The 12,308-nt window shown below is 41.2% G+C and overlaps 1 protein-coding gene across 1 annotated transcript; it reads right to left on the bottom strand.

The window, feature by feature from the left end:
- Positions 1-48: 48 nt before the first annotated feature.
- On the bottom strand, positions 49-12,179 carry STKLD1 (serine/threonine kinase like domain containing 1). The gene is made up of 19 exons (XM_036393795.2): positions 12,165-12,179; positions 11,455-11,550; positions 10,975-11,019; positions 9,595-9,669; positions 8,880-8,984; positions 8,623-8,693; positions 7,921-8,036; positions 7,443-7,555; positions 7,189-7,349; positions 6,620-6,750; positions 5,913-5,996; positions 5,138-5,254; positions 4,464-4,598; positions 3,458-3,586; positions 2,505-2,642; positions 1,805-1,933; positions 1,392-1,529; positions 991-1,070; positions 49-111 (listed from the first exon to the last, which is right to left on the bottom strand). Exons 1-19 carry the CDS (start codon positions 12,177-12,179, stop codon positions 49-51), a joined length of 1,941 nt encoding a protein of 646 aa, XP_036249688.1.
- Between the last annotated feature and the right edge of the window lie 129 nt (positions 12,180-12,308).

Here is a 12,308-nt window from a genome sequence, read left to right as displayed (position 1 = left end):
TTCTGGAGGATCCAGGCTTTTGTATCCAGCAGTGGCCAAGTCTTGTTCTCAGACAAAGCATTTTTCCTTCCTCAGTTTCGAAAGTGTTGCATCCACCAGGGTCTGAATGTCCTGAAGGGAACCATGAGAATTGTCAGACAGAAGATTACCTTGCTGCTCTACTTATTTTTGTATTCATTTATTAATAAAAACAATGTGTCTAACACAGGTCTTTGAAGTGGCTGCTGTTACAACAGGAGAGGGAGCTTCTCCCCATCTGTGATTATTTTTTTCTGTGCTACCTTGTGGCTGCAGTGTTCATTTTAGGGGTGCAGGCAATGAACAGTTTGTGACTGTCTTTGAAAACAATTCTGTAAATACATAACTAAAATCAGCAGAATTAAGACTAACCAGTTTTATTGGCTTGATGAACAAACCTAATTATTGGTTTCTTGCCAGCAAGCCCTTGCAGAAGAAATATTAGTGTAACACATTAAATAGCTCTGATAACTTTGCTGGTTTTTTCTTTTTTTTTTTTTCAGTGACTACTTGGTGAAATTCAATGTAAGTTAATTTTTTCCACAAACTGTCAGAAATATTTTGTTGGAGTTTTTTTTTTTTGTTTTGTTTTTGTTTGTTTGTTTTGGTTTGGGTTTTTTGTTTTTTTTTCTTTTTTTTTTTATTTGTTAACAATGCCATTTCCAAACCAAAAATAAATTGGATGTAATATACTTATGGCTTTATTCCTGTAAACTTCAGCCTGGTTTAGCATGAGGACTGTAATAAATTAATGTAATGTTGCAAGAGACCCGAACATTTTTTTTAATTTTGGTATTAACAACAACAAGAAAAACAAATTTCAACCATTTGTTCTCAGTAATTAGAACTATGCTTCCAAACTCACTCTTCACTCCACATGCAGCTAATTCTCTAAATTTCTGCACTATGATCAAATCCCTCACCAGAAATAATATACTGATTTATTTTATTATCACAGAGACTTCTCCATACCGTGCTAAATGGAAACTGGAGTTTTATTTCAGACAGCAGCTTTTCCATTTTCTGGGACCTCATATTCAGCATAACGTCATCTGCAGTGCCAATGAACAAGAAAATTTATGATTACAGCACAACTGCCAGTGGAGCAAGAGCTGAAGGAGCACAGGGAAAGGACAGAGCTACACAAGGAGGAGGCAAGGGAAAATGAAGTTAAAATGTTTTACCATCAGAGTGGTATTTGTTTGGAACAAGTGGAGTGAATTCTCAGGAGGATGAATGCAATTTTCTCAGACATAAAGTCTTTCCTGAGAGCAGCTAACATGTCCCTGAGAGCTGCTGTTGTGGTTTTACTGATTTTGGGGCTGGGAGAGAGGAGGACACTCAACAAGTGGCAGCAGCAGCAGCCATCTCACCATACTGAACCATCTCGTTCATCAGCAGGCACAGAGCCTCTGCCACCCCTGGCTGGTGGGAATGAAGGTGATATTCCTCTTTGATCAGCTCTGTTCCACTGCCCTTTGAGTCCAGCAGAATTGCCAAAGCTGCAGTTTCTGCAAGGAAGACAAACACTGCTGGAGCTGCAGACTGCAGCATCTGCTTCCCATCCCCTCAGCAGCTGGCTCATGGCACGTTTGCAGCAAGTTGTGCCCATTATTTTCAGTCCTCCTAACAACTATTCTGAAACATAATTTGTACAAGTAGAAGATATCTTCAGGGTCAGATATGCAGCTGACACTGTCATGCAGGGCAGAAATGATTTTAATGATTGTTTTCATGTTGATGGAGCTGATTGGTAATGAATTAAAGCAGAACTGCTGAATGTTACCTGAGAGCCTCACAAGGCTGGCTAAAGCCAGGCAGCCATTCTGCACCAGCCTTGCTCTTTGTGGGTTCATCCTGAGTGCATCCAGCAGAAGTGCTGCTGTGGGCTCATAGTCACTGTCAGCTAAGCAACCTTTAAAGAAAAAAACAAAACACACAAAAAACCCCAAAATTTCAGTATCCTTCAGGCCAGAAGAATAAAGAGTCCTGAATACTCAACTTATTCTGCTAATGGGGAATAGAAATGAGATTGCTGAGAGTGTTTTGCTCAGCTTTTCCCAGTGGAATGATGGCACAAGGGCAGGCAATAGGTAAATGTGACAATATTGTTGCATGAGGAAGAAATAAGACAAAGTAGTACTGCAAGGATGGGTTCCTTAGTGCAAATGATAGTGAAAGATTATTTCTTTTTTAACATGAAATACTGTTCCAAATCAACCAAGCAAATTAGCTGTCCACCAGTGGACTCCCTATTAGCAGTATCTGGTGATTTAATTGCTACAGCTCATCAAAAATGGCTTCATTAGGGAGCCACAGAGCGAGTGCAGGGAAGAGCAACCCAGAGAGGATGCAAGTTCCTCACTCTGCTGCCATCTGCAGAGCCTCTCCAGCCCAGCAGCCTGGATTGCAGTGTCACCACTGACACATGGACATCCCAGCCTTTTCCATGCCCAAGGGACAACAGGGAAACTGGGATCACACACCTTGGAGTGCCAGTGCCCACAGAGCTGAGCAGGCAGACTCTGCAACGACTCCATTGTGGAGGTGCTCCTGAAGCACTGCTGAGGTGACAGGGAGAGCACTTGCCAGCACTGCTTGGTCTGCATTATCCTCTGAATTACCTTAGCAGAAAGGAAATGCACCAGGCAGAGTTATTTAATGAAGTAATGTTATCATTGTATGTCAAACTATATGAGTAAAACCTTAATGGGTGCTGGCATTGGAATAATGCAACATTGTTTTAGTCTGGAGGGCAGCAGAGGGAAGGAATCAAAAATGTACAGAACCAAACCAAGTGCTACAGAACTAATAAATAATTCTGTTTATTGGAGAAAGCTGAACTTCTGCAGGAAGTAGTGTTCTTTGTCATTTAAATTATGCATAGGGATCACAGCAAGAAGCCTCCAGAAATAACCACAGTTTTGACAGTATCCAGGCTGCAGGATGGAAATTCAGCTGTCCCATAAATCCAATGGGTAATTTGCTGCACAGAGGGAATAAAACACACCAGGTGAAACTGTGCACAAGCTGTGCTTCCAGCCTTGCATGATGATCAGAACACCACACACCTCCACAAGAACACATCACAAACAAATCAGTAAATATGAAAACAGGTCACATCTTGGCCTGAACGGCTCAAGTTTGACACTTTATCACATAAAGCGTTGCTAAAAAACTCCACATTAATTTTTGTTTTTATCTAACTCTGGATCATGAAGTGATGGTAGCAGTGCTGTGGAAACAACTCTCCAGAATCACAAAATCAGATTGGTTTGGGTTGGAAGGAATCTTCAAGATCATCTCATCCTATTTCCCCGGAACAAGAATGGGAGAAAATCCAATCCCAGCGACAGGAATGTCTGAACCCAATTAGGCTCAATACCTGCTGCCCTTCAATCACATGAGTGCAGGCACAATACTCCTGTGTTCTACTCACCACTCACAGCCAAACTCCAGAGAACAGCGCAGCAAGAGAAGCAGATCTTGTCATTATGAAGAAAACGTCTCAAAATTGACAGAAGGTCTGGAATGATTCCAACTTTCCTTAAGTTCTCTGCAGCTACTTCTGAAAACCACAGAAATTCTATAGAATCTGGTATTTCTGACCCACTCACTGGCCTGGAAACAGGCAGCACTAACGTGTTTAAACTGAGATAACAGAGAGGTAACATGAGCCCATCAGCTGGACAAAAGGAAGCAAGAGAACAGACCGAATTCTTTAACAAGATCCACTTAACACATCTGATCCTTTCAAATGCATGCCTGGCCATCCTTCTTCCTCACAGACTGGGAGTTCACAGAGCACGAAAGGAACTGAGAGGGTGTAAATTACGATTTTTTAGCTGTTTCCATTTTAATGATTCAAACTAAGCTTCAGAATTAGGAAACGCTGGGTAGAAATAGTTTGGCCTTAGACATGATTCTTTGTAATCATTATTTTGAAGATTTCTCCCTTGCTGCTAAATCCTACTGTAACCATTTCTAAAAACAGTCTTTGATGACTGTTGAACTGACACTGAAAACAACTAAAAATATTATAAATATTTAGCAATTACAAGTTCACAAGAAAAGAGAACAAAGCAGAGAAGTTAGGGAGAATGGTTTCAATTCATCACGGCACAGTCCAAAATAGAATTCAGGTTCTGTGCCCTCATTTTCTCAAGCACTACTATTTGCAGAGTTTGTACTTGTTTCCAAACCAAGAGGAAAACAGAATTGTATCTTTTAGAGTAAATCTCTGAAGCCTCAGCATTGTATCTTAAACTTTCAGGGTTGTTATCATTATCTGCTCAATCTTACCAATATTACCACTATGAAATTAATAATTACCCACAGACATCCACACCTCTCAGTGAAATCACAAGTTCTGCATTATATCTTGGATTTGTTTCAAAAAGTAAAAAAATATTAAGATTCCCCAAAGAATGAGCAAGGTGACCCACCACTGGCTGAAACCATCATCAATAATGTGCAGAGCATTGAAAGGAATTCTTCATTTTCAGAATGTTTCCTCACTGTGTGTAACAGGCAGCTGGCCACACTCTCATCCAGGGCCATCATCACCCCCTGTTTCAGAGCTGTCACCACCAACATTGGAATAGAACAAAGATTTCAGTGGTTTTGAATGAAATCTGAACCCCCTGACCTGCAATCAGCATAGCAAAATACTCAATTAGCAGCATTTCTTCACATAAAATAAGCTAAACTTTAAACATTAATTTTCTGAAACTCAATTCTTAGCATTTTTAAGCTCATATCATCAGGCAGTTTTGGGGTAAATTGCCATGAAAGCAACAGCAGGGACCACACAAGAGACCCAAAACCACTTTTATGGTTTAAAATGTAAACACCAAAACAACAAGAGTCTTATTTATGCCCTCTAGCAACACTCCACATGACATGAAAACTTGGTTGGACAAGATTAGAACCTATATTTAAAATTAACTCTTAGCACAGAATTGCTGTGTGCCAGTCCTGAAGGAAGGCCATGAGAATTCAGAAAGCTGCTTCAATTCCTTTAGTTCTTTAAATTCATCCCCTAAAATTGTTAATTGAGCAGGTAATGGGTTCAGTAATCTTTACAAGACCCAGCAGAAGGAGGAAATCTTAATTGTACCTTGACTAAGAATTTCAAGCAATAAAGTGCAGCCTTCTACTTGTAAATCCAGAGAATCTGTGTGAACCTTCATGGCAAGAGTGATCACTTCTGTGCATGTTAGCAGATAGGGGAATGCTGTAGGGAAAAGAATTCTTTGAGAAAAGCTCTTGAATCAAAGAGAACAAAACAGAGTGAATTGTTTTAATCTGTGTGGGAAATGTCTCCTATCAATTAAAGCTAAGAAAAACCCTGAGTTTTAACATCATAAGCCAATGCCAGCATTCAAGTGCTGTCAAAGGGCAGAGCATTTTATAACTGATTTAACACAGTGCTTTGAATTATGAACCTTGATCTGAAAGCTTCTTTTGAAAAATGTGCAGCTTCTGGGAGAAAATACACAGCTGTCACCCTCAGAGCTTCACAGACACAGGAATTAGCCATGTGGAGCTTCCTTTTGCTCTGCCAGCCTTGCAGCCTCAGGAATTACCCCCAGATCATTCCAGGGCTTGTGGAAATTACCTTCCTCAAATGTCAGTTTGTTGCCAATTCAAATATCACAGGGGTTTTTTCCCCCAGTGCCCATTTTTATTATCCAGTAAAACCCCTCTGCTGGTTAACAAAAGCATGTACAGAACAAGTACTACCACAATCCCATCACTACTGGCCTGCAGAAATAGGAAGAGAGCAATTTCATTCTCATTTGTGGGCATTAGAAATGTTTTCCTCTTCCTATTATCTCAAAATGTAAGGAAGGAGCAGAATAAATAAATAAATAGATCAAATAGTGCCTTACCAGTTTTATCCTCTACAAAGCTGGCAAGGTATTGAATGCCTTCAGCCTGGACTTCTTCAACATCCCAGGAAGCCTGCATGAATGCTGAGAAACCAAGGAAATTCTTCCAACCATTCCACACAAACACTTGCACAAAGCACTCAGATTGTCTCTGTTTTGTGCAAGATGTGAATTCATATGAATGAAAATAATGAAATTTGGGATTGATGAAAAGAGAGTTTTCCCCCCAACTCATTAAACATTTCAATATTACCAAGTGTTGTGATTCACAATATATATATATATATTTTTGGGAACCTGTTGGAATATTAAATCAGCAGGGATAGGAGCTTTAAATGCATTATTCCAAAAGACTTTTCAGATTAAAATAACAGCTTCCTTACTTCCTTACAGAAGGAAAATAATGGAGCAGATCCCTTGTGGCATGAATCAGCAAACATGTTACAATGCAAACAAAATAAGTGGAGCTCCAAATTTTCTGTGGAATGACCTCTGACCCTGTTTAACTTTTGTAGTAGGAATGGCTGAGAACCTTAGGAATTTAGAGGAAAAGTTGCATAGTGATCCTTGCTCCACCAAAGAATATCCCATTCTATTGCAGGTAAAATGAGTGGCCAAGAATTTATTTCCAATCAGAAGACATCCTGACTAAAAGGGTCTATTTCCTGTGAAAATCACCTTTACATTAATCTTATTCCCCTTATTACCTAGAACACTTTCAACTCCTCCCTGCAAGAGCTCATCTCTTATTGTGGGAGGCAGAGACTTCTTCAGTTTTATTGAGATGTCCCCAGCAAAAGTCAGGCATTTCCCAACAAATGGATCAGTGACCAGATCCCTGGAATTTTGAGAGACAAAAGCAGCACCAGTGAGTTAGGACTGGTAAGTTGGAAAAGAAAGAAATCTACAGACATTGTTTCATTTTGATATAAAAAACCCCTAATATTACTTCTAGACTAGATTATTTTTGACAGAACTTAAACAATTTACTTCCAAACAGCTCAAGAAAGAGCTCACATTGCACAAGCCATGCTTAGGTGTCAAGTTCAGACTCATAAAATTGTGTATAACATGAATTTATGACAGAACTGCAAAAAGGGACACCTGTGCATCTCAGTGTCCACTCTGAAGGAACATCAAGTCTTCAATAATTCAATTTGTTGAGGCAGGAGGATAAGCAATGTTAACCCTTTCCAACAGCAGTGAACATTCCTAATTTGTGGAAGTAGGAGGGGTTCAGGACAAAATAAATCAAGGGAAGGCAGCCAGAACTCACCTTGCTGTGGGCCTCAGGCTGGGCTCAATCTGCAGCATCATCAATAAAAGTGGAAAGAAAGGCAAATAGTTTCTTTCTCCATCCTGCATCAGGGTCAGGACTCTCTCAAGGCAGCTGCTGTCCCCTCTGATTCCCTGCAGTAAGGATTTTATCTCTTCTGCCTGGGAAGAGCACAGTGCCAGAGAGCCCCACACACTCAGATCTCCTGATGAGCCCAGGACCCTTTAAATCCCTAATAAATCATTCTTACACACATTCAGAACAAAGCAGCTCATCATATCAAGGAGGACACAGCCCAGGGACCAGATGTCAGATTTCTCAGTGAAAGAAAACCCAAATGTTTCTGGAGCCATCCAAGACTTGCTTTCTGTAGAAACAGGAATCATATGGTGACATTGCTGACATTGTGCTTCCAAAAACTACAAAACACTGTAACTAATGAATATTTCTCTAAGATATTCCTGAGGACAAAGCTAAAAAGGATTCCAAGTGTATTGATTGCAGAAACTCACACACATATCTACATTTTTCACTTGTGAACACAATTAATGCTGCAGACAAGTGCCTATGAAAATCCTATTTAGAAGGCAAATAGCTTAATGCAGAGAAAGGAGAGGGAAGATAACTTCCTCCTCTTTCCTAATTTTTCTCTGAGGACTAAAAATATCCACCACAACTGAAATCTTATAAAAATACAATAGGAAAGGAAAAAATACCAAAACAAATGTCTACCTTCTTCCACTCTGATTTTCCATTTCAGCTCATCACTCATCAGTGTTTCAGTGCTGAAGTCACTCAGCATGAAGGATGGTTCACCAGTCACCAGGATGTTTGATGGCTTCAGATTTCTGCAACACAAATATTTCTGTCAGCCTGTGAAATTAGAGTCTAATCACATATAATTACAAATTCCCTGCATCTTTAGCCCTCAGAAGGTTTGGTTTGGGGTTTTATGGGGGTGGGGAATTGGTTTGGACATTTTTTTGTGTTTTGTTGTGTTTTTTTTTTTTTTTTTTTTAATATACAAGTGATAATCAACCAAAAAACAATTATTTTCCTCTCTAAATACTTTAAAATTGTGCTTGGGACACAAAATGATCTGAGCATGGAATGCAAGGGTTCTCTCTTGTTCAGATACACAAACTTTGTCCATCATGGCCACCAAAATGTGACCATTTAAAGAGATGGACAATTTTTTAAATAGCCAAAAAAACCCCAAAAACCCCAGGAGATAATACTTCAATCAAATGAGTACTCCAGACAAAACTCAGGAAATAGGTAACTTCAGAAGTGAAAAAAAAAAACAATCTAAAGTCTGGAACTTCTACCCCCTACTTCTCCTTTTGGAAGAGTAAAATTCCCTGGCTCTGAGCACTGCTGAACCAACACTGCAAAGAACAGGAGCCTGTCAAAGAAAATGAGATTTCTGCTCACCTGTGCCAAATATTTTGTTTGTGTATGTAAAACAAAGCATCCACCATCTGTCCCAGGAACTTCTGAACCACCTGTGGAGGGAAACAGACATGAAAGTGTAACACAAACAGAGGAACTTTCAAATATCTTTCAGAAGTGAGTTTTGAAAACCACCCTCCTGTGCTTTGAAGGCTTTAGGGAGGATTTTCAGAAAGAAGGAATACCATAAAAGCAACAAGTCTCTCAGTTCAAACAGGTGCCTCTTCTGTACTTTTTACCATGTTTGATATCTTTTCTGACTTCTGCCTCTTTTCCCTGATTAGAGCTGAGAGATCTCCTTGGCCTGAGTGCTGCATTACCAGGCAGAGGAACAGAGATGAGACCTGCAATAAAACATTGCACCAAAATTCCTGAATTGTTTGCAGGTAACAGAGACAAACCAAACTGGTGGGTGTGATGTTCACAGTACAAAAGGGTTCTGAGATGATTTTTCTCTCACAGAAGAGACAACATTTAATTTCTTTCATGAAAAATACAGCATGCTTATTGTTTTGGCAAATAAAACAAACCACCACTATCAAGCATCTTATCTGAAGCTGTATAGGATGATTCAAATCAAAGAATACATCCATAAAATCATCAAAGGTTCTGTCCAAGCACTGAAGAAAATCTGCCAATAAGTAAATCAGGGCTTTCAGCTTCTTTTGGTCCCCTATAGAATGGTTTTCATGCAGGCATGAAAATCAGAATTGCACACTAATTCCCATCAGAATCTGGAGTCTGCCATGTGATGGACTCCAATCCATACATATTCACAGCTTTTTAGTGTGTGTATTCAGGAGCCAAAAAAAAAAAATCAGGATTGTTTCAAATAAAAAACCTTCTTTTTTAGCATCTCACCCCAATGATCCCAAATTTAAATCTGTGAACAGGCTCGTGTGCCTAGAAGATCAACCACACATTTCAGTTTAACTGATCCTGTTCCATTCTCACCTCATTATTCCAAGTCAGGAACAATTCTTTGTAAGTACAGATGTTAACATGGCAGAGTTTTAGCAAATCCATTGCCTGCACAGAAAAAGATAAAATAGAGACAGCTTTCTATAGCTACACAGTCCTTCCCTTTAACAGGACCTTAAATAACACCCAAAGCCAGTTCCTCCCTTGTTCATGCCACATTTCTGATCAAACTCTTCCAAAGTGCCAGCTCTGTTAAATATTTGCATACACAAATGTGGAAAGAAGGAAAATATTTCACCCAGCACTGCAACAGCCTTGTGAGATATAAACAGAGATATAAACTGATCCACAGGGAGATGATGTGTGAACCACCCCCTTCTTCAGTTCCTAACATCCTAACCTGAAAACATTTCTTAGAATCTAAGTCAGGGTGATTTTTCAAGTGCAGCTATTATTTCCTGTAACCTCCATGCAAGCTTGAACCTCAGCAAATACAATGGCAGGAGATATTTTTATTTCCTTGAAGGTGGTTTCTGTGCAGGGCTCTAACAAATCCTCACCGCTTCAGCAAATTTGCTGATTATGTGGAAGATAAAAAGAATTCAGGTCACTCTCCTGTAGTTGTGTTTGCGGCTGTGCAGGCACAAAAGAAAAAAGCTAAAAAGAGCCAGGCTCCCAAATGCCCAACAGCATTTATTTTAATAGATGTAATTCAATATTTATTTCAACAGAAAAAGTTGAACAAGTTTTACTGGCAATGCAATATTTGGTACAGAAAGAGGTCAGAAAGGTCTGACCAGGATAAAATACCTGCACAGGCATTTATTCTCCTTCTTTTCCAACTCCAGATGCTGTGCATACTGGGCACTGGGAGACTCATCCATCATGTGCTATTCCACTATTTTATTGAAACTATTCTTGACCTTTTAAGAAAATTTCTGATTCTACTTACTCAAGGCATTATGACAAAGTTTGCATCAAATAAAAAGGGTACCACAAAGGGAGAAAATAATTCACAATAAAAACGTTCAACTCTGAGAAATGAGCATATAATGAAATATGTTACCTAGACATCGAGTTATTAATAATAAACTACAAAGAGACCAAGGTTCTCCTTCAGCTTAAAGGCCAAAAGGATGAGTTTTGTCCTTTGGCTTCACAAAACAAAAAAAAAAGTCTGAGAAGGAACTATCCTCTGAGAAGAGCTATCCATTTGAATTTACACATCCATAAATAACAACAATTACTACAAAACCCTGGCCTGAGCCCGAGCAGAGGGCAGAGAGCACACCCCACAAATAGTCCTACCTGATTTACTTATTTACTCAGCTAATCCTTGCAGATAAAAGACTTGGTTCTACCAAGACTTTGGTCTTTGTAAGTGAAGTAGTAAAGAAAAGACTGCACCAATACCTCCTTCAAGGCCACATTTGCTTGGTGTTGGTCAATGCATTCAACCTGCACCAAACAAAAGACAGGGCTGATATTGTAACAGAAACATCAGGGAACTTCAAGCCAGAGCACTCTTAGCAAGGTGCAAATGACATCAATTTTCAATGACAGGTCAAATCCCTCATGTTTGGGGCAGTTTTGGTGTCAGGAGATGGGTAAAACAGAGCTGAAAATACGTGTGTGACAGACAGTGTTTCTACACTGAGCTGAGACCACTGAGGGGACCTCACTAGGCTGCTGCCCTTTCCCCACTTTGAGCCTCAACATTCCACAAAACTGATCTGAATCTCCCATTTTCCCAAAAAGCAGCACTGTAACAGGCAAGCCTGCTCTTATCCAGCAGTTCAGCTGCCCAGCATGGGTCTCTCTTGCTACTATCACAGTGCCCCTGGAGACAACAAACATGCCACACTCTTGTTTTCGTAGCAACCACCTGCTCACCTGCTTTATTGCATATTTCTTCTGGGCACCCTGCTCTGTTCTCAGCTGAGCCACCAGCACCATGCCCAGTGCCCCAGGCTGGAGCTGCTCCAGTACCTGCACAGGGCACACCCAGAGCACCTGCTCAGCTAGGGCAGAACAACCGAGGCAAAAAAAAAAAAAAACACCTTCCACACAGAAAACACCTGCAGCTCCCCAGGGCAGGACTGGGGACACCTTCACCCAGCCCCTGAGAGGAGCACAGGCTTTGGGACACCCCTACCTTGGACACCCCCACCTTCACCCAGCCCCTGAGAGGAGCACAGGCCTTCCCTCACCTCCCCTTCAGGGCATTCCCTGTGCTGAAAACATCCCCAGGACCATGGAACACCTCAGGGCCGCTCAATCCCCACCTCCTTTGGTTGTGTGCTGCTCCCAGGGGTGCCCACACCATCCCCAGGCCCATGGACCCCTCATAAACCCCTCCAGCATCACTTTACCCACTCAGAGCCACTCACACCATGTCCCCAAGGGTATCCTGGTCACAGACCCCTCATAAACCCCTTCAGTGCCACTTGATCCACTCAGACCCACCCACACCATGTCCCAAATGTCCCCTGGTCACAGACCTCCCCCCTCAGGGCTATGTAACCCACACAGACCCCTCCAGCACCACTGACACCCCCACAATGCTGCTTATTGCCAGGCAGAGCTTGAGTTGAGGGCAGCACCTCATATTTTTCCATGGCAGGGACACAGCCCGGCCTCCCACCCGGGACCGTGGGGCAGCGGCCCTGGGGGCGTGAGACCCCCTCTCACACAAGAGTGCGGCGGGGGCGCGGCTCCTTTAAGAGCGCTGAGGGGCGTGTCCGGGG

The sequence above is a fragment of the Molothrus ater genome, chromosome 20, assembly GCF_012460135.2.
Source record: "Molothrus ater isolate BHLD 08-10-18 breed brown headed cowbird chromosome 20, BPBGC_Mater_1.1, whole genome shotgun sequence".
Classification (NCBI taxonomy): Eukaryota; Metazoa; Chordata; class Aves; order Passeriformes; family Icteridae; genus Molothrus; species Molothrus ater.
Note: the sequence above shows the minus strand (reverse complement) of the source record. Positions and strands in the feature narration are given on the sequence as shown.